Consider the following 25,875-nt stretch of genomic DNA (forward strand, 5'->3'; position numbering starts at 1 on the left):
TTGACTTTTATAAAAGGGGGTTTATTTGGTTACACAACTACAGTCCCAAGGCCGCAAAGTTTCCAAGGTAACACATCAGCAAACAGGTACCTTCACTGGGGGGTGGCCAATGGTGTCTGGAAAACCTCTGTTAGCTGGGAAGGCACATGGCTGGCATCTGCTCCAAAGTTCTGGTTTCAAAATGGTTTTCTCCCAGGACGTTCCTCTCTAGGCTGCAGTTCCTCAAAACTGTCACTCTTGGTTGCACTTGGGGTATTTGTCCTCTCTCAGCTTCTCCAGAGCAAGAGTCTGCTTTCAACGGCTTTCTTCAAAGTGTCTCTCTTGGCTGTAGCACCTTGCTCCTTCTGTCTGATCTTATATAGTGCTCCAGTAATTTAATTCAGACCCACCCAATGGGCGGGCCAACACCTCCATGGAAATTATCCAATCAGAGTCATCACCCACAGTTGGGTGGGACACATCTCAATGGAAACACTCAAAGAGTTACAATCTAATTAACACTGATAGGTCTGCCCACACAAGATTACATCAAAGATAATGGTGTTTGGGGGGACACAATACATTAAAACTGGAACATGGTCTATCCTGGACAATGATTTACGTGCCCTAGAGAAGAATGTGTATTCTGTTGCTGTTGGCTGAAGTGTCCGTATATGTCTGTTAGGTCTGGTTGGTTTAGAGTACCATTCAAGTCTTGTAGTTCCTTTTTGATCATCTGTCTAGGTGTGCTGTCCAAAATTTTAAGTGGTTGTTTTGGTTTGCGAAAGCTGCCGTTATGCTAAATACCAGAAATGGATTGGCTTTTACAAAGGGGATTTATTAGGTTGTAAATTTACAGTTCTGAGGCCATAAAAGTGTCCAAACTTAAGACATCAACAAGAGGATACCTTCACTGAAGGAAGGCCAGTGGTGTCCAGAACACCTCTGTCAGCTAGGAAGGCATGTGTCTGGCATCTGCTGGTTCTTTGCTCCCAGGTTTTGTTTCAAAACAGCTTTCTCCAAAATGTCTCTGGGCTTCTGTCTCTCTTAGCTCCTCTCAGCTCTCTGCTTGGTTCTCCTGGGGCATTTCTCTCTAAGCGTCTGGAAGTTCTCTCTTAGCTTCTCCAGGATAAACTCTGGCCTTCATCTCTTATTTTAGCATCTCTAGACATCCTTTTGTCTGCATCTCTGAGCATCTCCAAGCATCCTTGTCTGTGTCAGCAGGAGCTGTCTTAAGTACTCCAGTGAACCAATCAAGATCTACCCTGATAAGGCAGGGTCCACATCTCCATGGAAATAACGCAATCAGAGGTCTCATCCACAGCTGGGTGAGTCACATCTCCATGGAAACACCCAATCATAAGGTTCCAACCTAATCAAAAGACTGATAAGTCTGGCCCCACAAGATTGCATTAAAGAACATGGCTTTTCTGGGGGGCATAATATATCCAAACCGGCACAGTGGTGTATTGAAGTCTCCTACTAAAACTTTAGGACCATATATTTCTCCCTTCGAATCTATCAATATTTGCTTCATATATTTTGGGGCTCTGCTATTAAGTACATACATATTTATAATTGTTATGTCTTCTTGTTGAATTGACCCCTTTATCTGTATATAATGACTTTCTTTGTCCCTCATTACAGTTTTTACTTCAAGTCTATTTTATCTGATTTTAGTATAGCTACTTGAACTCTCTTTTGGTTACTATTTGCATGGCTTTTTTTTTAAAATTCATTTTATTGAGATGTATTCACATACCATGCAGTCATACAAAACAAATCGTACATTCAGTTGTTTACAGGACCATTACATAATTGTGCATTCATTACCAAAATCAATCCCTGACACCTTCATTACCACACACACAAAAATAACAAGAGTAATAATTAAAGTGAAAAAGAGCAATTAAAGTAAAAAAGAACACTGGGTGCCTTTGTTTGCTTGTTTGTTTGTATCCTTCCCCCATTTTTGTACTCATCCATCGATAAACTAGACAAAGGGGAGTGTGGTCCTTATACCTTTCCCAATCCCTTTGTCACCCCTCATAAGCTACATTTTTATACAATCGTCTTCAAGATTCATGGGTTCTGGGTTGTAGTTTGATAGTTTCAGGTATCTACTGCCAGCCACCCCAATTCATTAGAACCTAAAAAGGATTGTCTATATTGTGTGTAAGAGTGCCCACCAGAGTGACCTCTTGGCTCTTTTTGGAATCTCTCTGCTACTGAAGCTTATTTCATTTCCTTTCACTTCCCCCTTTTGGTCAAGAAGATGTTCTCCATCCCACGATGCCAGGTCTACATTCCTCCCTGGGAGTCATATTCCACGTTGCCAGGGAGATTCACTCCCCTGGGTGTCTGATCCCACGTAGTGGTGAGGGGCAATGATTTCACCTGCCAAGTTGGCTTAGCTAGAGAGAAGGGGCCACATTTGAGCAACAAAGAGGCATTCGGGGGGAGGCTCTTAGGCACAGTTTATAGGGAGGCCTAGCCTCTCCTTTGCAGCAACAGCCTTTCCAAGGGCAAGTCCTGTGGTAGAGGGCTCAACCCATCAAACCACCAGTCCCCTATGTCTGTGAGCACAATAGCAACCATCAAGTTGGGGCAGGCCAATACCCCTGCATTCTCCACCAGCTCCTCAAGTGGGCTCTGCATACTTTTTTCCTTGTTTTCTTTTTCTCAGTTGACTTTTTTTTTAATCAACTGTATAAAAAATCAAAAAATTTAAAAAATTTAAAAAAACATACAATAAAAGAACATTTCAAACAGACCATAAAAAGAGAGAAAAAAAAAGACAACTAACCTAAGATAACTAGTTTACTGCCAACATGTTCCTACTCTACCCCAAGAAAGTAACGTAATATAGCAACATTTCTGTGAACTTGTTCCTACTATACCCACCAGAAATTAACACACCATAGTCATTCCTGGGCATTCCCAGAACGTTAAATTTACCTATGATAGCTTATCTGTTCTTATTGGATTATCGTTCCCCCTTCCTTAATTGCTCTCTATCACTAGTTCCCCTACATTCTACATTATAAACCTTTTGTTTTACATTTTTCAATGTTCACATTAGTGGTAGCATATAATATTTCTCTTTTTGTTCCTGACTTATTTCGCTCAGCATTATGTCTTCAAGGTTCATCCATGTTGTCACGTTTCACGACCTCGTTCCTTCTTACTGCCGTGTAGTATTCCATCGTGTGTATATACCACATTTTATTTATCACTCATCTGTTGAAGGACATTTGGGTTGTTTCCATTCTTGGCAATTGTGCATAATGCTGCTGTGAACATTGGCATGCAGATATCTCTTTGTGTCACTGCTTTCAGATCTTCCGGGTATATACCTAAAGTGGAATCGCTGGATCGAAGGGTAACTCTATATCTAGTTTTCTAAGGAACTGCCAGACTGACTTCCAGAGTGGCTAAACCATTATACATTCCCACCAACAATGAATAAGAGTTCCAATTTCTCCACATCCCCTCCAGCATTTGTAGTTTCCTGTTTGTTTAGTGGCAGCCATTCTAATTGATGTGAGATGGTATCTCATTGTGGTCTTAATTTGCATGTCTCTAATAGCTAGTGAAGCTGAACATTTTTTCATGTGTTTCTTGGCCATTTGTATTTCCTCTTCAGAGAGCTGTCTTTTCATATCTTTTGCTCATTTTATAATTGGGCTGTCTGTACTATCGTCATTGAGTTGTAGGATTTCTTTAGATATGCAAGATATCAGTCTTTTGTCAGATACATGGTTTCCAAAAAGTTTTTTCCCATTGAGATGGCTGCCTCTTCACCTTTTTGACAGATTCCTTTGAGGTACAGAAACTTCTAAGCCTGAGGACTTCCCATTTATCTATTTTTTCTTTTGTCGCTTGTGCTTTGGGTGTAAACTCTAGGAAGTGTCCACCTAATACAAGGTCTTGAAGATGTTTCCCTACATTACCTTCTAGGAGTTTTATGGTACTTTCTTTTATATTGAGATCTTTGATCCATTTTTAGTTAATTTTTTTGTAGGGTATAAGGTAGGGGTCCTCTTTCATTCTTTTGGATATGGATATCCAACTCTCCCAGCCCCATTTATTGAAAGACCATTGTGACCCAGTTCAGTGACTTTGGAGGTCTTATCAAAGATCAGTTGGCCATAGATCTGGGGGTCTAACTCCGAATTCTCAATTCAATTCCATTGGTCTATATGTCTATCTTTGTGCCAGTACCATGCTGTTTTGACAACTGCGGCTTTATAATAAGCTTCAAAGTCAGGGAGTGTAAGTCCTCCCACTTCGTTTCTCTTTTTTAGAGTGTCTTTAGCAATTCGAGGCATTTTCCGTTTCCAAATAAATTTGATTACTAGCTTTTCCAAGTCTGCAAAATAGGTTGTTGGAATTTTGATTGGGATTGCATTGAATCTGTAGATGAGTTTGGGTAGAATTGACATCTTAATGACATTTAGCCTTCCTATCCATGAACAATTGGAATATTTTTCCATCTTTTAAGGTCCCCTTCCATTTCTTTTAGTAGAGTTATGTAGTTTTATTTGTATAGGTCTTTTATATCTTTGGTTAAGTTTACTCCTAGGTACTTGATTTTTTTAGTTGCCATTGAAAATGGTATCCTTTTTTTGAGCATCTCTTCACTTTGTTCATTTCTAGCATATAGAAACATTACTGACTTATGTTCATTAATCTTGTATCCTGCTACTTTGCTAAATTTATTAGATCTAGTAGCTGTATCATCTATTTCTCGGGTTTTTCCAGATATAAGAGCATATCATCTGCAAACAATGACAGTTTTACTTCTTCCTTTCCAATTTGGATGCCTTTTATTTCTTTGTCTTCCCGGATTGCCCTGGCTAGCACTTCCATCACAATGTTGAATAACAGTGGTGATAGCGGGCATCCTTCTCTTGTTCCTGATTTTAGAGGGAAGGTTTTTAGTCTCTCACCATTGAGTATTATGCTGGCTGTTGGTTTTTCATATATGCTCTTTATCATATTGAGGAAGTTTCCTCCAGTTCCTACTTTTTGAAGTGTTTTTCTCAAAAAGGGATGTTGGATTTTGTCGAATGCTTTTTCAGCTTCTATTGAGATAATCATTTGATTTTTCCCTTTTGATTTGTTAATGTGTTGTAATACATTGATTAATTTTCTTATGTTGAACCGTCCTTGCATGCCTGGAATGAACCCCACTTGGTCATGGTGTATGATTTTTTTAATGTGTCTTTAGATTTGATTTGCATGTATTTTGTTGAGAATTTTTGCATCTATATTCATTAGGGAGATTGGCCGGTAGTTTTCCTTTTTTGTAGCATCTTTGCCTGGTTTTGGTATTAGATTGATGTTAGCTTCATAAAATGAGTTAGGTAGTGTTCCATTTTCTTCAATGTTCTGAAAGAGTTTGAGTAAGATTGGTGTCAGTTCTTTCTGGAAAGTTTGGTAGAATTCCCCTGTGAAGCTATCTGGCCCTGGGCATTTATTTGTGGGAAGATTTTTGATAACTGATTGGATCTCTTTGCTTGTGATGGGCTGGTTGAGGTCTTCTATTTCTTCTCTGGTCAGTCTAGGTTATTCATATGTTTCCAGGAAATTGTCCATTTCCTCTACATTATCCAGTTTGTTGCCATACAGTTGTTCATAGTATCCTCTTACAATTTTTTTAATTTCTTCAGGATCTGCAGTTATGTCACCTGTTTCATTCATTATTTTGTTTATATGGGTCTTCTCTCTTTTTGATTTTGTTGGTGCAGCTAGGGGCTTGTCAATCTTGTTGATCTTCTCAAAGAACCAACTTTTGGTGATATTTATCCTCTCTATTGTTTTTTTGTTCTCTATGTCATTTATTTCTGCTTTAATCCTTGTTATCTCTTTTCTTCTACTTCGTTTAAGATTGGTTTGCTGTTCATTTTCTAGCTTCTTCAGTTGATCCATTAGTTCTTTGATTTTGGCTCTTTCTTCCTTTTTAATATATGCGTTTAGTGCTATAAATTTCCCCCTTAGCACTGCTTTTGCTGCATCCCATAGGTTTTAGTATGTTGTGTTCTCATTTTCATTCGTCTCTATATATTTAGCAATTTCCCTTGCTATTTCTTCTTTAACCCACTGATTGTTTAGGAGTGCGTTGTTTAACCTCCAGGTATTTGTGAATTTTCTAAGTCTCTGATGGTTATTGACTTCTAATTGTATTCCATTGTGGTCAGAGAATGTGCTTTGAATAATTTCAATCTTTTTAAATTTATTGAGGCTTGTTTTATGTCCCAGCATATGATCTATTCTGGAGAAAGTTCTGTGAGCACTAGAGAAGAATGTGTATCCTTGTGATTTGGGATGTAATGTTCTATATATGTCTGTTAAATCCAATTCATTTATCAGATTGTTGAGGTTTTCAATTTCCTTATTGGTCTTCTGTCTGGTTGATCTATGTATAGGAGAGAGTGATGTGTTGAAGTCTCCCACAATTATTGTGGAAACATCAATTGCTTCCTTTAGTTTTGCCAGTGTTTGTCTCATGTATTTTGTGGCACCGTGATTGGGTGCATAAACATTTTTTTTTATTCATTTTATTGAGGTATACTCACGTACCATGCAGTCATACAAAACAAATCATACATTCGATTGCTCACAGTTACATAGTTACATAGTTACACAGTTACATAGTTGTGCATTCATCACCAAAATCAATCCCTGACACCTTCATTACCATACACACAAAAATAACAATAATAATAATTAAAGTGAAAAAGAGGAATTAAAGTAAAAAAGAACATTGGGTGCCTTTGTTTGTTCATTTTTTTCCTTCCCCCATTTTTCTACTCAGCCATCGGTAAACTAGACAAAGGGGAGTGTGGTCCATATGGCTTTCCCAATCACATTGTCAGCCCTCATAAGCTACATTTTTATACAATCGTCTTCAAGATTCCTGGGTTCTGGGTTGTAGTTTGATAGTTTCAGGTATCTACTGCCAGCTACCCCAATTCATTGGAACCTAAAAAGGGTTGTCTATATTGTGCTTAAGAGAGCCAACCAGAGTGACCTCTCGGCTCCTTTTGGAATCTCTCTGCCACTGAAGCTTATTTCATTTCCTTTCACTTCCCCCTTTTGGTCAAGAAGATGTTCTCCGTCCCACGATGCCAGGGCTACATTCCTCCCCGGGAGTCATATTTCACGTTGGGTACATAAACATTTATGATTGTTATTTCTTCTTGTTGAATTGCCCCTTTTATTAATATGTAGTGGCCTTCTTTGTCTCTCATAACATCCTTGCATTTAAAGTCTATTTTATCTGAGATTAATATTGCTACACCTGCTTTCTTTTGGCTGTAGCTTGCTTGAAATATTTTTTTCTATTTTTTCTCTTTCAATTTCTTTGTGTCCCTGTGTCTAAGATGAGTCTCTTGTATGCAACATATTGATGGTTCATTTTTTTGATCCATTCTGCAAATCTATATTTTTTAATTGGAGAGTTTAATCCATTTACATTCAACGTTATAACCATGAAGGCAGTTCTTGAATCAGCTGTCTTATCCTTTAGTTTATGCTTGTCGTATATATTTTTTCCCCTCTCTCTATTAATATCCTTTAATGTACCCATACTGAATCTCTTTAGTACTGAAACTTTCTCCATGTCTCTCTCTCCTTTCTTTGTTTCTCTGTTGGTAGGGCTCTCTTTAGTATCTCCAGTAGGGCAGGTCTCTTGTTAGCAAATTCTCTCAGCATTTGTTTGTCTGTGAAAACTTTAAGCTCTCCCTCAAATTTGAAGGAGAGCTTTGCTGGATGAGGTATTCTTGGTTGGCAATTTTTCTCGCTTATTTTAAATATGTCGTGCCACTGCCTTCTAGCCTCCATGGTGGCTGCTGAGTAGTCACTACTTAGTCTTATGCTGTATCCTTTGGATGTGGTGAGTTGCTTTTCTCTTGCTGCTTTCAGAACATGCTCTTTCTCTTCCATATTTGACAGTGTGATCAGAATATGTCTTGGAGTGGGTTTATTTGGATTTATTCTATTTGGAGTTCGCTGGGCATTTATGATTTGTGTATTTATGGTGTTTAGAAGGTTTGGGAAGTTTTCCCCAACAGTTTCTTTGAATACTCTTCCTAGATCTTTACCCTTCTCTTCCCCTTCTGGAATACCAATGAGTCTTATATTTGGACATATTATATTATCTGTCTTATCCCTGAGGTCCATTTCAATTTTTTTTCCCCATTTTTTCTTTTGTTCTTTCATTTTCTATTCTGTCATCTTCCAGGTCACTAATTTGTTGTTCAACTTCCTCTAGTCTTCTACTATGAGTATCCAGAATCTTTTTAATTTGGCCAACAGTTTCTTTAATTTCCATAAGATCATCTATTTTTTATTTACTCTTGCAGTTTCTTCTTTATGCTCTTCTAGGGTCTTCTTGATGTCCTTTATATCCTGTGCCATGCTCTTCTTCATGTCCTTTATATCCTGTGCCATGGTCTCATTGTTCATCTTTAGTTCTTTGATTAATTGCTCCAGATACTATGTCTCCTCTGAACTTTTGATTTGGGTGCTTGGGCTTGGGTTATCTATATCGTCTTGTTTTTTCATATGCTTTAAAATTTTCTGTTGTTTTTGGCCTCTTGGCATTTGCTTAACTTGATAGGGTTCTTTTAGGATTTGTAGACCGATTGAAATCCTTATCTCTAATTTGTCACATCTACAGCTTCGTGTAGTACACTTTCTCTAACTAACCAGCAGATGGTGTCCACGAGACACCTATTCCCCTCAAGCCAGTTCTCCCCCACTTTGTCTTTGTGCTGAGTGGAGGAGTGAGTCTTGTGGGGTCCAATTGGTGTACCAAGCTTGCATGTGTAGTTGGTGTTGCTTGCCCTGTATATGGGGCATGGTCTGGGCTGTCAGGGAGGGGGACGGCTCTAACAATCAAATCTCCCTGGTGATCCTGGAGTTTTAAAGCTGCTGCAATAGTCTAATCCTTCAGTTCAGTCCTGCCACAGTTTGTCTGTGCCACTGACCCACAAGTCCTTGGTATTGGCGTGTGGCCCCTGAGACTTGCGAGTGTGTCCCTCTTCCAGGCCGTGCACCCCCAGGTCCTCTGTTGAGGGATGACTGTGCTATGTCACAGGTGAGTGCCATTCCCCCAGAGTGGTTACGGGCTGTAGGGCTGTGTAGGGAGGCTCCCAGTCTCCTGAAAGGATGGATGAATGGGGCATGTTAATTCACACTGCTCTGCCTTCCCAACTCTGGGACAACCAGCTGATGGTGCAGGGAAGGCTAATGTCCATGCCCGATTTTGTGGTGTGTGTGTGTGTGTGTGTGTGTTATTGGAAGCACTTCCTGTCACACTGGGTTGTCTGGGGCAGCTCTGGGCTATGGGGCTGGCAATGGGCAGGAGTGTTCCCTGTCCACCGACATGATGGCTGTGAGAAGACACCCCCCTTTTCTTGGAAAGTTGTGGTGTTTAGTGAATTTTCTCAGCCACTGGACTTACTGTCTTGTGTCTGAGACCTCTCTTAGTTCTGCTCTTGTCTTGACCTTACCAGATTGCAAGTCTTTGAGGCTTTCTGTATTGGGCTTCTTAGAGTAATTGTTTTAGAAAAAGAGAAAAAGATTAAAGAAAAAAAAAAGGGAAAGGCCCTCCTTGCAGATCTGATGGGTTATTGAAATGCTAAGAGACAAAGCAATTAGGGTCATTAAGGAACAATCCAGGGGGCAGAGAAACCGGTTTTTCTTCTGGATTTGCATATGAGCCTGACTCTGCCTGAGCGCTGCCCTTCCCCTTTCTATGTTCACCAGAACTCCAAAAAGCCTCTGCTTTTATTTTTGGGTTTTTCTTGCTGTTTTTGCTATCCCTATCTCCTCTCCGCCAGGCTGGCTGCTCCTGGATTCTCCGGTGTCTGGTCTCAGTCTATCTATGATTGGAGTTTGGATCAGTAGAATGAGTTTCTGATAAGAGCCGCAACTGCATTTCTCCCTCCTCGTTCCCAGCACTGACGGCCCCTCCTCCCACGGGACAGCCTGGCAGGGAGGGGCGCGGGTTCCCTGGCCACAAAAACTTATATTTCGCCGAACTCAGCAGTTCCACATGTTCTTGAGTGTTGAATGAAGCATACTCAAAGTCAAATTGCTCTGTGGTGTCTGGTCTACGCAGTTCCTGGCTTTCTACCTACTTCCCTGGAGAAGTAACTAAAACGTACACCTCACCACTCCGCCATCTTGCCCTGCCTCTCTTTCATTTTCAACCTACTTATTTATGTCTTTGAATTTACATTGAGTCTCTTGTAAAGAGCATATACTTTTTTATCCATTCTGCCAATCTCTGCCTTTTGCCTAGGGAGTTTTAATTCACTTACATTTAAAGTCACAGCTGATGATGTCCTACTTTCTTCAGCCATTTTGCTATTTGGTCTTTGTAAGTCTTACACCTTTTTTTTTTTTTTTTCTCAATTCTTCTGTTAATGCCTGCTTTCATATTTATTTGATTTTTTTGTATTATACCGTATTGAGTCCCTTCTCATTTCTTTCTGGATATATTTTTTGTGTACTTTCTTTGTGGTTACCATGGGGTTAAAATTTAACATCATAAATATATAACAATCATATTTGATTAGATACCAACTTGACTTCAGTAGCCTACACATATACTGTTCCTATACCCCTTCATCCCCCCACATTTCTGTGTAATTGTTACAGATTGTATCTTTGAATGTTGTATCTCCGGAACCATAGATTTATCAGCCCTTTTCATGCAGTTGAATTTTAGCACCCACAAGAGCAAAAAGTGGAGTTGCATACCAAAAAGTACAATAATGCTGGCATTTGTAATAAGGAGGTCTTTACTTTACTGGAAGTTTTTATTTCTTTATGCTGTTTTAACTACTGCCTATTGTCCTTTCCTATCAGTCTAAGAATTCATTTTAGCATTGCTTGTAGGATAGGTCTAATAGTAATAAATACCCCTAGTTTTTATTTATCTGGGAATGTCTTAATATCTCTCTTATTTTTGAAAGAAAGTTTCACCAGATATAAAATTCTTGGTTGGAAATTGTTTTCTTGCAGCACTTTAAGTGTTTCAACCCATTGCCTTCTTGTCTCCATGGTTTTAGATGAGAAACTGACAATCTAATCGGTTCTCCCTTGTATACAATATGTCACTTTTCTTTTGCAGCTTTCAGAATGCTCTGCTTGTCCTTTGCATTTAACAGTTTGACCAGGATGTGACAGGGCATATTTCTCTTCACATTTATCCTTTTTGGTGTTCTCTGGGCTTCTTGGATGTGCATATTTACATCTTTTGCTACATTTGGGAAGTTTTCAGTCATTATTTATTTGAATATTCCTTCTGCCCTTTTCTCTTTCTTCTTCTTCTGAGACTCACATATTGCATATATTGGGATGTTTGATCATATCCCAAAGTTCTCTTAGGCAATTTTTTCTTTTTATAATTCTTTTTTCTTTCTGCTCTTCAGCCCAGCTCATTTCAATTGTCTTGCTTCAAGTTTGCTGATTCTTTCTTCTGCCAGCTCAAAGCTGCTATTGAAATTCTCCTGGGAATTTTTCATTTCACTTGGTTCTGTTGGTTCCTTTTTAATATTTCTGTTTCTTTGTTGATATTCTCATATGATTAATTCATTGTTTTCCTTTTATCCTTAGTTTTTTCTCTGTATTTTTCTTCATCTTCTTGAACATATTTAAGACCATTTTTAAAAAATCTTTGTGCCGGTTTGAATGTATTGTGTCCCCCAAATGCCATTATCTTTGTAGTTTTGTGGGGCAGACGTTGGTGCTGGTTAGGTTTGCTTGGAATGTGCCCCACTCAGCTGTGGGAGATGATTTTGATGAGATGTTCCCATGGAGGCGTGGCCCCGCCCATTCAGGGTAGGCCTTGATCAGTGGAGCCATATAAATGAGCTGACTCAGAGAGAGGGAACTCAGTGAGTGCAGCTGTGAGTGATGTTTTGAGGAGGAGCAAGCTTGCTGGAGAGGAACGTCCTGGGAGAAAGCCGTTTTGAGGCCAGAGCTTTGGAGCGGACGCTGGCTGCCTTCCCAGCTAACAGATTTTCTGGAGGCCATTGGCCATCCTCCGGTGAAGGTACCCAATTGCTGGTGTGTTACCTTGGACGCTTTGTGGCCTTAAGACTGTAACTGTGTAGCAAAATAAATCCCTGTTTTGTAAAAGCCTATCCATCTCTGGTGTTTTGCATTCTGCAGCATTAGCAAACTAAGACAGTTTTTGTCCATAAAGACTTCTTTGAGGATTTTTGGATATTTATCCTGTTTTTTTCATGGGCCATCATTTTCTGTTTATTTGGTTTTCTTGTTACATACTTTACATTTTAATTTTTAAAAATGTTCACTCTGGGATTTATTGCTGGAATTTGTATCCAGCAAGTAGATAAGGCAGAGATTTTCTTGAGTGTAAGGAACTAACAAAATCAGGCAAACCTAAGCAAAAAATATCTTTCACCATGTTTACAAATTAGTTTTCTGTTGACTGGTGCTCTCCTTCAGAGTTCAGCCCCCTTATCATGAAGGTCAGCCCATGGTGAATGCAAAGTGCAGGTCCTCCCTGTCTTTTCTGGGCCAGTGTCTTATCCTGGTCTTGTTAGTGGCCTTAGGAGTTAGTGGCCTTTGGAGGGCCCTTGTTCACAGGAATTTGAATGCTCCCTCTACTCTCCAGGGAAACAGACCTTTTCCTTGTCCTGGATGTTCCTCTGCTGGCCTTAAAGCAGGTAAGCCTTTGCCCCAGGCCACCTGCCTCAATGGTTTCTTACTCTGCTTTCACTGTCTCAAACTACTTTTGCCTGGAAGTCAAATTCTGGGATGGTTGGCACATCAGAGAGGAGTTTCCCAAGTCTGTCTTTCCCAGCCAAAACAAGGCCAGGGACCCATGAAGGGAGCAACCCACAAAGGGAGTATCAGCCAGCTCCAAATTGCCTGGGATGGAGAGAAGGGGTGAGGGAGAGGGCAGAAAGGATGCCTGGATTTGCCCCATGGCTCCCCAAATCTGCACTTTCTTGTCTCAGTACCTGTCCAGCAAATGCAACCCTTAATTTGTCCTCTGCAGCCCTGAGAAAATGTACTATCTTTAAGTTTTCTGTTCCACCTTTATCTAATGTGAGTTGGAATAGTGGCTGCCCTCAGAGCCAGGCCCCCAGTGATCTGAAGTAGCTAGTAAAAAGCAGTGATCAGACCTTATACTAAAGTGCTAGAAAGTACTAAAAAGCACTCAGATCTTATATTCTAGATCTTGGGGAACTGGCAAAGTAGGAAACTCCAGCAATCAGCCCCTCCGCCAGAACAACTGCCCTCTCCCTCACCCCTTCTCCCCACCCCAGGCAATTTGGAGTTGGCTGATACTCCCTTTGTGGGTTGCTCCCTTCGTGGGTCCCTGGCCTTGTTTTGGCTGGGAAAGACAGACTTGGGAGTCTCCTCTCTGATGTGCCAACCACCCCAGAATTTTATGTCCCACTCTGGCACCAGCCGTCTGTGCCAGTACCTTACTGCTGCCTGCCGTGCAGTTGGGAAATAGGTGATGGTTGCCTCCACATGGAGAGCGCAGTTCACTGGTATTTACCACAGTTTATCAGTGTCTTCTTCGTACTCTTCTTTGTATGCTGCACAGTGTTCTGTTTAAGTCCAGAGTTCTGAAATAGTTGATTCAGATAGTTCTTGCCTGTTTAATAGTTGTTCTGGTAGAGGGGCTGATTGTTGGAGCTTCCTATTTTGCCATCTTCCACAATCCTCCCCTGGCACCTTTAATATCCTTTTTCTTTTTGTATTGGATATCTTATCTTCCTAGGGTGAGAAAATTAGATTCTACCTAATTTGTTTTAAGGTATGAATCTATTTTATACTTATGTTCATGGTTAGTGTTAGCCATATTTGACAAAAGATAGAGGAAATAAGAACACAACCTTGAATTTTATTTATATTTTTCAATTTTGCAATAATCTTTAACAATTCTTTAAAATTATGCTAAATCTTATAGTAGGTGTGCTCTAGAAAACTTTATTATTTCTTAACCTAGAGTATAGGTCTTCCTTCTTTGATTCACTTATAATACATAAATGTGTGTTGTGACCCTGATAAGGGTTAGGGACTGCTAAAAATATACAGATAAAAGACTTAGCCTTACTCTCGGTGAAGGTGTAGTTGGAACAAAGACAGAAAACATTTAGTGTCATATTTGCTATAATTATATATAAAGGGCAGTTGGAGCAGTGGACAGTGCACCTAAGTCTGCCTGGAGAAGATTGATAACCTCTTAATTGAAGCAGTTATTTTTGTTTTCCAAACTTTTCAAAGCAGGGCTGCCAAAAATTGGTTTAAATTAGTATTCATCCAACAAGATTGGTTTTAGTAGTATAGTACTTGGGTTTTTGCCTGACTTGAGAACTGCTAGGCAACAGTATTACTTAGAAAGAAGAATGAGGTCATATATAACTAATTTTGCCTAGACTTCACTGTTATTTTATTCTTAGTCTATGTCTGTTACTTTGGCTAAATTGTACATGTAATGCCAAATGCTTGAAAATGTTGCTAATACTTGTGTTTGGCTGGGAGGCAACTTTTATAATTAGGATTAAATTTAAGTGTGGATTAAAGAAACTGTACTACTTTTACTCACTTTAAAACCTCTCTGTGTGATTTCTATAACATTGTTATTCAGTTATTATAATAAAGTGCATTCTTCACTTACCCATAAGCTTTTATATAAAAATCAGGAAAAGAAGTCCTTACAATTATAATATAGAATTGGTAACAACAATTAAAAAAAAAATAAAAAACTAGGCATATTCATTATTCCTGGTAAGTTTGACAAGTGTGCATTTAAAGACATACCCACAACCCCTCTATATACTGTGGAAATCATTGTATTAGAAGGATGGGCAGGATTATCATTCTTTCATAAGGCCTTATGATATAATAGGCTCACTATCTGATATTATTTGTTTGAATATACATACTAATTAATCATATTTGATTGGTGTTCTGCTAAATAGATGTTTTTTACAGCTTGTTACTTTTAAAAGAACAAAGCCTCTTCAATTTGAGGGACTCCCAAAAACTTTACTTGGTAATTATACCGTTTGCTCACCTTATTAGTTTGGAGATATTAGGAATAGAATAAACTAAAACAATAGGGTACTGTGGTTCAGACATTCTATTTAGTAGAAACCAGCTTTATAAATTATTTTTTTAATTCTAAAAAAAATTCCCTAACACTGAAATTATGTCAAATGTACATTCATTTTTATTTGATTAAGAAAAGGCTACTGATTTTATCTCAGTGTTGTAATTTTATATACTAAAACTAGATTATATATTTATACATTCTATGTTTTTATTATGTATATTTATATATCAAAACCAGGTTTTAAAAATATCCCAGTTAATAGAAAACTGGCCACCTCTATTATTCATTATTGGGAGTAATGGTGTAGTTTGGCCTGCATTTATAGGTCCTTGGATTATCCACATTCTGCCTTGGCCTATCCATCCCTCCTCATTCTAGCAATCTCTATCCCCTTTCCCTCTTCCCAAGAGAGCTATATATACTCAAGATATGCTAACAAACGGGAACTACAAGTACAGTAACATTTATATTTATCTGGGTTAAAGGTGGACATCACCAAACCAACTTTCTGGAAAACAGTTGAAATCTTAGCCCAGGACAGCTCTCCTCTTCCCTCTATGCCCAGATCTCCCCACCAGCAGGCCACTGGATAGAACTGGGTAGAACTCCAGAAGCAAGTGACAAGATGGCCACCAGATTGCCAGGGTGCCCAGACTCTATTTACTGAGAGAGTCATGTGTAATTTTATGACCTTTAACACACAGTTATCCCATTTATTAGAAAAAGTTGTCTGATCACTGTGCTGGAATCTAACCAATTGAATTAGCACCTCCTCTCTTCAAGTAAGGTAGGGAGAAAGAAAAGGAAAGGAAGTTTGAGAAACTGATTTTTTGGGGGATAGAGACAAGAGGTAAGTTTCCCCCCTCATGGTTTCATAATCCTTTTTCATTTGTTTTTATTTCTATTTAATTGTTATAGAAGTATAATGTGCGTACTGAAAGGTACACAAATCATAAGTATAGAGGTCGGTGAATTTCTACAAAGTGAATATATTCATAACCTCAAACCAGATCAAGAAACAGAATATCACCAGCATCCCAGAAATCCCCTCAGGTACCCTTCCAGACTCTAGCCACTATCCTGACTTTTATAAAGAGATTAGTTTTGCCTATTTTTGTACTTTATAGAAACTGAATCATGTAGTATGTATTCTTTTGTGTCTGGCTTCTTTTTTTTTTTTTTTTTTTTTATTTATTAAATTCAGTTTTATTGAAATACATTCACACACCATACAATCATCCATGATATACAATCCTCTGTCCACAGTATGATAACATAGTTATGCGTTCATCACCACAATCTATCTCTGAACATTTTCCTTACATCAGAAAGAACCAGAACAAGAATAAAAAATAAAAGTGAAAAAAAACACCCAAATCATCCCCCCATCCCACCCCATTTGTCCTTTAGTTTTTATCCCCATTCCTCCACTCATCCATACACTAGATAAAGGGGGTATGATCCACAAGGTCTTCACAATCACACTGTCACCCCTTGTAATCTACATTATTATATAATTGTCTTCAGGAGTGTGTCTGGCTTCTTTTGCTTAATGTTGTTTGTGAGATCACAGATGTGTGTAGTTATAAATCATTTTTACTCATAGCTGTATTGTAATTCACTGTATGAATATGCCACAATCTATCCATTCTACTATTGATGGTCATTTGAGTTGCTCCTACTGTTTGGTTATTACCAATGTTACTGCTATGAGTATTCTTGTACATGACTCCTGGTGTGCATATGTACACATTTCTGAAAGTATACACCTAAGAGTGAATTGCCGATTGTCACAAGATACTCATTTGGTCAGGATTAATAGATATCGCCAAACAGTTTTCCAAACTGGTTGTGCAATTTCCACTTCCACTAGGTCCATTTGCTCCATATTCTTTGTATTTAGAATTGTCAGTCTTTCCCACTTTAGCATTGTGATGCATATGTAGTTCATAATGGTTTGAATTGCATTTCCCTGATGAGTAATGTGGTTGAGCATCTTTTTATATGTCTTATTGGTCCCTTGGATCTCCTCTTTTGTGAAGAAACTTGTTCCAGTCTTTTGCCCATTTGTGTCAGAAAGTTTTCTATTTTCCTTATTTATTGACTTTCTCAGAGTTCTTTATGTATTCTGGATACAAGTCCTTTGCCGGATATATATATTACAAATACCTTCTACTCTGTGGCTTAACTTTTCACTCTCTTAGTGGTGTCCTTTGATGAACAGAAGTTTATTTTATTTTATTTTAATATGATCTAGCTTATGAGTCTTTTCTTTTATGATTGGCACTTTTAAAAAATCTTTGCCTCCCTCATATAATCTTTTAAAATGGCATTTGAATAATGGGATTTTACCTATATAGTAATAAGGCTTTAATATACTTGAATAGTACATTGGAAGTGGGGCTTTGAAAATGAAGCTGTCAAGTTGTTTCCTTTTTTAAGAAAAAAAATCAAAGATGAATGGACACAAACATTTTTATGGTATCGAGAAGATATTCTGTTTTCTTTAATAAGGAGAAATTAGTTTATCAACTTTTATTCTGATTAAACTTAACTAACTTAATTTCTAAAAATTTGAACAGCTTACAAAAAAAAGATTTTTCTACAAATAAAGTAAATATGCTTATAGTTTTCTATAGAGCTATCAAGCTCTAAAAATAATTAAAACTATCAATACTAAAAGAAATGTACCTAATATTATTCTAAATGTGACTGATCATATTGTGTCTAATAATTTTATTTTCTTTTAACATTTTTAGAACTTTTTGAAAATGAACACGTATGTATTGGGCAAAAGGGTAAGCTTTTTATTATATTTATTATAATTTCTGAAAAAATCAGACAACCCTAAGTAAATGTCTGCATTATATACCCCAAGTGAACTTTAATCTCTGAAAAGTTAAAAACCTAAAGAGGAATAATATTTTCCACATAGATAATTTAATGGAAATCTTTTATAGAGGGGAAATGCATCATTTAAGCTTTATCAATAAATGTCAGATGAAGTACGCAGCTGGTTCACTAAAAAGGAAATAATAAATGCAGACACATAGCTCAGGGATGCTACCTTAATCCATTCAGCAGTAGAATTTCATTTTAAAATCAAAGAGGCAGTTTCCCTCTTTGATGCACCCACACACTTCTCATTAGTTGTTAATAGGAATATGTTCCTGCATCAAGAGAAAATGTAACCATGTGACTTCCTGATGAATGTTCACAATGGTCTGACTTAATAACCCATGTGATTCTTCATGTTTTATGGAATAATTTTACCCCATCTTTTAAAGATTTTTTCCTTGTTTTTATAAATCTTGTTTTGTCTCTGAAATACACAGTGCAGATAAGTCTTTGTGTCAGAATGAACCTTCTATGGCAATTATACTATCGTATACCAAACTCTCTAGTTCAATTTTTTAGAATTCCAAATTTATTTAAAAGACTTCATTACTATGATTTAACTTTCATTAAACAAAATAGCAAATGAAATAATATATATTATCTTTTTTTATTTAAATTGGCCCCTTTGTTTCCTCTAATCCTGTCTTTTTAATTTAGTGTAAGATTGATTTTCCTTCCTTTTTAACAAGAAGATATAAGAAAACATTTCTGTTAGGTAAACATTAGAAATTGTCTAGTATGTTCCCCCACCCACCCACCTTTTAGCCTTTATTTCCACACTGAGTAGCTGGTGTTTTCATTAAAGAAAATAAAAACAAAAATGAAAGCAAAAGGATAATATGTTAATTTTGTGAACGTTGCTGCTTAAGAATAATTTTTGGCTTTCTTAAAAAAATTACCAGATTTTTTTTAAAAAAAATTAAAAAAAATTTTTAATTCCTCTTTTCTATTGATTTTGGCAGGTAGCTAGTAAGTCATTAATAGAATGGATATCTTACATCCCTATATATTATAATAATTCTTAACTATGGTACCTTATGAGCTATAATACTTACAAAAACTATAATACTCATGGATTAGTAGAATATGCATTATAAATTTAGAGTTTCTGTAGATATGACTTTACTTGATTATGGAATCCAAAATTATCATTTATGTGTGTCACTAGTTTCAGGTCCATGGAGCTGTAATGAAAGTAAAGTAGGCTCAAGGTATCTATATTAAAAAGCTTTTACTAAGCTACGTAGGAGGTGGAGTTGCTTAAGGCTTGAAACTTGTCGAGCTATAAGTAGGGCCACATCAAGATCCAGAAAGTAAAAATATGATATAATTATATTAGATATAAAGACAATGAAAAATTATTTTATGAAAATGAAAATTATTTTTTGAAAAAAAATCTTCCAAAAAGATTTTAAAGATTTCAGTGTTATTTCTTACTTTATGAATTTTCTAATGAGATTTTCATTTATTTTTGACAGTTCTAGCAGAACAAGATAGTGCTGCTGCTCAACAGTATATCAGACAAGGAAGTCCTACAGCACTGAGAGCTGAATTGTGGGCTCTCATTCTGAATATCTCCAGTCAGCCTGAGGTAAGGAGAAAAAAAGATGGGTCAAATTTGAGCTATTGATATTTATTTTTCAAAGATCAATTATTCAAAATAGAAGTACTTTTGTTTCTTAGTCTATTATTTACCACCACCTCCCTTTTTTTCTCAAAGTCCCTGTAGTTTTTAGGTTCTAAGACAACATTAACATAGAATTTGATCACTGTGTGCTTAATGTAGAATTTTTTGTTATTAATAATTCATTAGATAGTGTGAACTTGCACACACAAAGAGCAATAAATAAAATTTTAAGACATGGACACTTGACAGTGAAGCTGTGTGGTAAAATTGGGAGGTAGAATAGGAAGAAATAAAAAGGGGCAACTCAATATAGGTGAGTGAATACTTCGTCCCTCCAGTTACTTTTGAAATATACACTATTTTTATGGCTTAAAAAATTTCAGATTATGTGGGAATATTATTTTTCTAAGTATAAGAACATTTTAATTTTAGGAAATATAATGAATATGAAGAGAAATCACCAACAACAGGTAATAGATTCAATAAAGAGATGTTATATAAGACATGGGTTCTTTTTGAAATATTCTTAGAGAATTTTTTTAAGGGGGGGAGGGCTTAAGCCCAGTAATCATGTAAGTCATCTATTGGAAGATTTTTATTGTTTTGTTTTGTTTTTAATTCAATTTTTTGAGATATATTCACAAACCGTATTATCTTCCACAGTGTACCATCAGTTGTTCACAGGACCATTATATAGTTGTGTACACATTACCACAATCAATTTTTCAACATTTTCATTACCACACAAAAAAAGAATAAAAATAAAAATTAAAGTAGAAAAGAACACTCAAAACATCCAAAAACCTCCCATCCCGCCCTATTATTCATTTAATTTTTGTCCCCATTTTTCTACTCATCTGTTCATACACTGGATAAAGGGAGTGGGAGCCACAGTTTTCAAAAACAGATGGTCACACAATATAAGCTATATAGTTATACAGTTGTCTTCAAGAATCAAGGCTACTGGTTTGCAGTTCAACAGTTTCAGGTATTTCCTTCTAGCTATTCCAATACACTAAGAACTAAAAAAGGGATATCTAAATAATGCATAAGAATAACCTCCAAAATGACCACTTGACTCTATTTGAGATTTCTTAGCCACTTAAACTGTATTTTGTTTCATTTATTTCCCCTTTTGGTCCAGAAGTCTCTCTCAATCCTATGATGCTGGGTTGAGGCTCATCCCCGGGAGTCATGTCCCACATTGCCAGGGAGATTTACACCCTGGGAGTCATGTCCCATATAGTGGGGAGGGCAGTGAGTTTACCTGCAGAGTTGGCTTAGAGAGAGAGGCCATATCTGAGCAACAAAAGAGGTTCTCTTGGAGAGATTCTTAGGCGCAATTTTAAGTAGGCTTAGCCTCTCCTTTGTAGCAACAAGCTTCTTAGGGGCAAGCCCCAAGATCGAGGGCTCAGCCTTCTAAATTGGTAGCCTCCAATGCTTATAAGAATATAATTAATTCCCCAGGTGGGGAAATATAATATTTCCACTTTTTCTCCCAGTTCCTCAAGGGGGCTTTGCAAGTACGTTTTTATTCTCAGCCCAAATTACTCTGGGATTTATTTGGGGCTTCACACTAACCTGTACAAACTAGCCAGATTTCACTCCCTATTCTTTATGTGTAGGATTTCAGATGTCCTGTCCTCTAGTTCAATAATCCTTTCTTCTGCCTCTCCAAGTCTGCTGTTGTAGGTCTCCATTTTGTTTTTCATCTCTTCTATTGTGCCTTTCATTTCCATAAGTTCTGCCATTTGTTTTTTCAAGCTTATGAATTCTTCCTTATGGTCACCCAGTGTCTTCTTTATATCTTTCATCTCTTCTGCCACATTTTCCTTCAATTCATTGATTTGATTTAGAAGATTTGTTTGAACATCTTTAATTAGTTGTTTCAACTCTTGAATCTCAGTTGAAGGGTTAGTTTTGTTCTTTTGACTGGGCCATATCTTTGTATTTCCCGGTGTGGCTTGTGATTTTTTGCTGTCTAGGTATCTTATTTTCTTGGTTAGTTTATTCTGGAGGTTATTTCCTCTCTTTTGCCTTGGGTTTTCTTGTAGGTTTTCTTTGATCTCTATGTTCTTGCTGGCCAATTGTCAGATTGGCTCTGCCCTCCAGTGCTCTCTCAAAATCAGGCACCCACTGTGGCCTGTCACAGGGATGGGAGGTAGGCACTGGGCATCCCAACAAGTTCATTGTATGTGGTAATATAGATCTGCTGGTTTCCAGTGGTACTCTGTTTTCTGCCAGTCAGTTAACACCTGAGTTTGTTTTAGAACCTGCTTTGACAGTTGGGTTGTCCATATTTCTCAGCCAAAACCAGGTTGGGTTTCTGTATAGGGTGTGTAGACCAGCTCTTGTGGTCGTAATAAAGAGTGTGGAGCATCATTTTAAAAGTGTTTCTATTCCCTTGCACTTTCCGGACTTTCCAGCAAATGGCGCTGTTGCATAACTTAATCGTCATCAGAGGCTGCTTTGCCTCCGAGCATAGGTTCATCTACATAGGTGAGCTGAAACTGTGGGATTCATATACCCTCACTTTGCTGGCCAAAATCTGGCTCAATGTGGAGCTGTACCTGTGCTCAGCTGACCCAGTACTCCAGGCATCCTCAAGGCAATGAAACAGCCACAGCTGCTGCTTCCCTCAGGGTGGAGAATAGGTTTTTAGACCCAGGGCTGAGTATATGTCCAAGTTTTCTCAGTCTCTTTATGTCTCACTCAGCTGGGCCTTGAATTGTCCTCCCCTGTCCCCCGGGTCTTCAAACAGTGGGGGTATGTCTCACTGACGTGAGAGATTTTAAAATCTGTGTTCTTGATGGGAAGGTTCCTGTCTGCTGATTCTGTGCCTTTCCCAAAAAAGAGCCTGAGTGAGGAGGAGGGAAGTGGGAGGAGAGAAGACCAGCTCTACTAAGTCTAAACTATTTCTTAGAGACTGTCACTCAGCCCCATGAGATGAATAAACATTACCAACGCAAAGAATTGTAATTTTATAAAGCAACTCTTTAATAAAGTAACTCTTTCAACATATCAAATGCAACCCTAATGGCTAGAGGAGTGTAGTTCATATTTGCTAGCATTTTATTTCAGAAAATAATTTGGTATCTGAACTGAAGATTCACAGAACCAAGCAGATTACTGCCTCCGTAATTTCAGTTGGCCTGTATAGGGACACATGACAGTCATTTTAGGGGTACTGGTCAGCTCCCTCTCCAGTTCCTTAAAGTACCAACCACTTACTATTCTGTTTTGACCTTCTATCCAGTCCCTGTCCCAGTCTTTCCAGCAAATGACCTTTCCTTTCTATTTCAAAGGAAAAAGGAAATGAAACTTATCAACGGCTCCCTTAATTTTCTATCCCTCCACCTAGAATTTAACTTTACCTTACCCCCATCTCAGAGGCAGAGGTATACTTCTCTTTCACGTCTTCACTGGTACTTCCTTTTGTCATTCTGAAAAATTTTCTTCTGAATCTTCAATATCTTCCTCTCTTCTCACTTCTTTCCCTAGCATTATATATTCTCAGATCTTTCCTAACTTGGGAATAAAATCAAACCTTAAACCTTGTATCTTCCATAGCTATCTCCTTCTCCTTCTCCTTCCTTTTCAGACAAACTTTCTGAAAGAACAGTCTATGCTACATGCTCCTGTTTTCTTAATCTCATGCATTACTTGGCCTACTACAGGGTGGCATACACCCCACTACATGACTACAGCTGTGTTAGCTAGGGTCACCAAGAAACAGTGGATACATTTTAGTCCTTATATCTACTGCATATATGTCTTGCTTACTCTGTCCTTGAATTATTATTGGCCTTTAGTTTATTTCACCCTGTTATCTTTGTTCTTCTGCTTTCTCTCTTTTTGTTTTTTTTTAGTCTCCGTTTGGATTTCTCTGCTGGACCTTAAGTGCCTGTATTTCCCAGTATTCTATCCTGGTCTTCTTTCGTTCTCTATAATTTCCCTGGACTGTCTCATCCACAAATCAGCTTCAGTTACCGCTGATCCTCTAATGGCTTCAACTCTTTTTTTCACCCAAACTTCCATTTTGAGTGCCAAACCTTTATTTCCAGTTGTCTGCTAAACTCCATTATATGTCCCCAAAGTATATCAGACTCAAGATGTCTGAAAGCAAGGCATCATCTTCACCTGAAAGTGTTTTTGGTCCTCCAAAAGATGTTATTTTGTCCTCTTGGCTCTGAGCCTCTCCATGATGCTATTTGTTCCCTGAAGCACCTTCTTTTTGTCTACTTGAAGAATCCTATTTAGCTTTTGAGATGCATCTTATTCCATCATCTTTCTGAGAATTCTTTCTGACATTATCCCCTTTACCCTGTCGCCTCTGAATCCCATCACCACTACAGTTAGATACTTCCTTCTCTTTTCTCCCATCATAACCAGGGCAGGAGCAAAGGCCTGTGACAGAAAAACACACAATACTTCTAACTCTTTGGGGTTTACTTGCTGCCTCACTGCATAGACTGTGAGTAGTTTGAGGATAGTGATATTTTCTTCTTCTTCTCCCCAGCCCCTCCTCCTCCTCCTCCTCCTCCTTCTCTTCCTCTTCCTTCTTCTTCTTCTTCTTCTTCACCATCTATAGTGTCAGTATCTTGTACAGTGTCTGGGAAGTATTAGGCACAAATAAGTAAAGGTTTGATGAACAAATTAACTATAAAATATTAGCAATACTCTGTGAGTTCTTTCATTTCCTGAAAGTATATTTCCCTTTTTTCTTAAGTTAAAGAGATGGTACTCTCTTACCAATTCTGAAATTTAAACCTAAATTTAAATTCTCCAATGCTGAGAGTTTGGGCTATTTGTTTGTCAGAGATTGCTTTTTATAATCATGATATATTACTCTTAAATATTTATATTTGAACTTAAACAAAATGCTCTTAAATAGCCTGTTTTTTTATTGGCAATCACTGCATTTTATCATTGCTTATGTTTTTTATAGTATAAAATTAAAATATTTATACTATATATATTCCATATCAACTGTAACAGTGTGCTAAAATTTTGACTGTCTTATTCATGTTTTTTCTTTCATTTTGTATGGAAAGTGCACTGAAAACTACTGAAACCAAACAACATAGACCAGGAATTAGGAGAACTAGTACAATCACCAACTATCTGTGTAGTCTTGGCTAAGGCAATTAACTTGGCCAGACTTCATTTTTAAGTATGTAACATAAGGGAATTAGATATTTCCAGGGTCTCTTCTAGGTCTTAGATTCTCTGATAAGTGTTTTTCTTTTTTCTTTAGAATTGAAAATAGATTTTTGTTAATGGCACTGTTATATATTCGTAAAGTTATAGACATTAATTTATTCAGTCTTTTGAAGATATATTTCTTTGTGGAAGCATCCTGTGCTAAAATTAAAATGTTAATGACTTGCCTTTTTTTTTTTTTTTTTTAATCTTCATTTTATTGAGATATATTCACATACCACGCAGTCATACAAAACAAATCGTACTTTCGATTGTTTACAGTACCATTAGATAGTGGTACATTCATCACCCAAATCAATCCCTGACACCTTCATTAGCACACACACAAAAATAACAAGAATAATAATTAGAGTGAAAAAGAGCAATTGAAGTAAAAAAGAACACTGGGTACCTTTGTCTGTTTGTTTCCTTCCCCTATTTTTCTACTCATCCATCCATAAACTAGACAAAGTGGAGTGTGGTCCTTATGGCTTTCCCAGTCCCATTGTCACCCCTCATAAGCTTCATTTTTATACAACTGTCTTCGAGATTCATGGGTTCTGGGTTGTAGTTTGATAGTTTCAGGTATCCACCACCAGCTACCCCAATTCTTTAGAACCTAAAAAGGGTTGTCTAAAGTGTGCATAAGAGTGCCCACCAGAGTGACCTCTCGGCTCCTTTTGGAATCTCTCTGCCGCTGAAGCTTATTTCATTTCCTTTCACATCCCCCTTTTGGTCAAGAAGATGTTCTCCGTCCCACGATGCCAGGTCTACATTCCTCCCCGGGAGTCATATTCCACGTTGCCAGGGAGATTCACTCCCCTGGGTGTCTGATCCCACGTAGAGGGGAGGGCAGTGATTTCACCTTTCAAGTTGGCTTAGCTAGAGAGAAGGGCCACATCTGAGCAACAAAGAGGCATTCGGGAGGAGACTCTTAGGCACAACCATAGGGAGGCCTAGCCTCTCCTTTGCAGCAACCGTCTTCCCAAGGGTAAAACCTGTGGTAGAGGGCTCAACCCATCAAACCACCAGAATGACTTGCTTTTAT

General features: G+C 37.8%; 1 protein-coding gene across 1 annotated transcript in view; it reads left to right on the forward strand.

The window, feature by feature from the left end:
- Positions 1–25,875, forward strand: part of TBC1D19 (TBC1 domain family member 19) — a 208,704-nt gene that overhangs the window by 106,109 nt on the left and 76,720 nt on the right. The window contains 2 exon segments of the mRNA XM_037829534.1: positions 17,860–17,898; positions 19,477–19,589. Coding sequence (XP_037685462.1) covers positions 17,860–17,898; positions 19,477–19,589 — 152 coding nt within the window.

The sequence above is a fragment of the Choloepus didactylus genome, chromosome 3, assembly GCF_015220235.1.
Source record: "Choloepus didactylus isolate mChoDid1 chromosome 3, mChoDid1.pri, whole genome shotgun sequence".
Classification (NCBI taxonomy): Eukaryota; Metazoa; Chordata; class Mammalia; order Pilosa; family Megalonychidae; genus Choloepus; species Choloepus didactylus.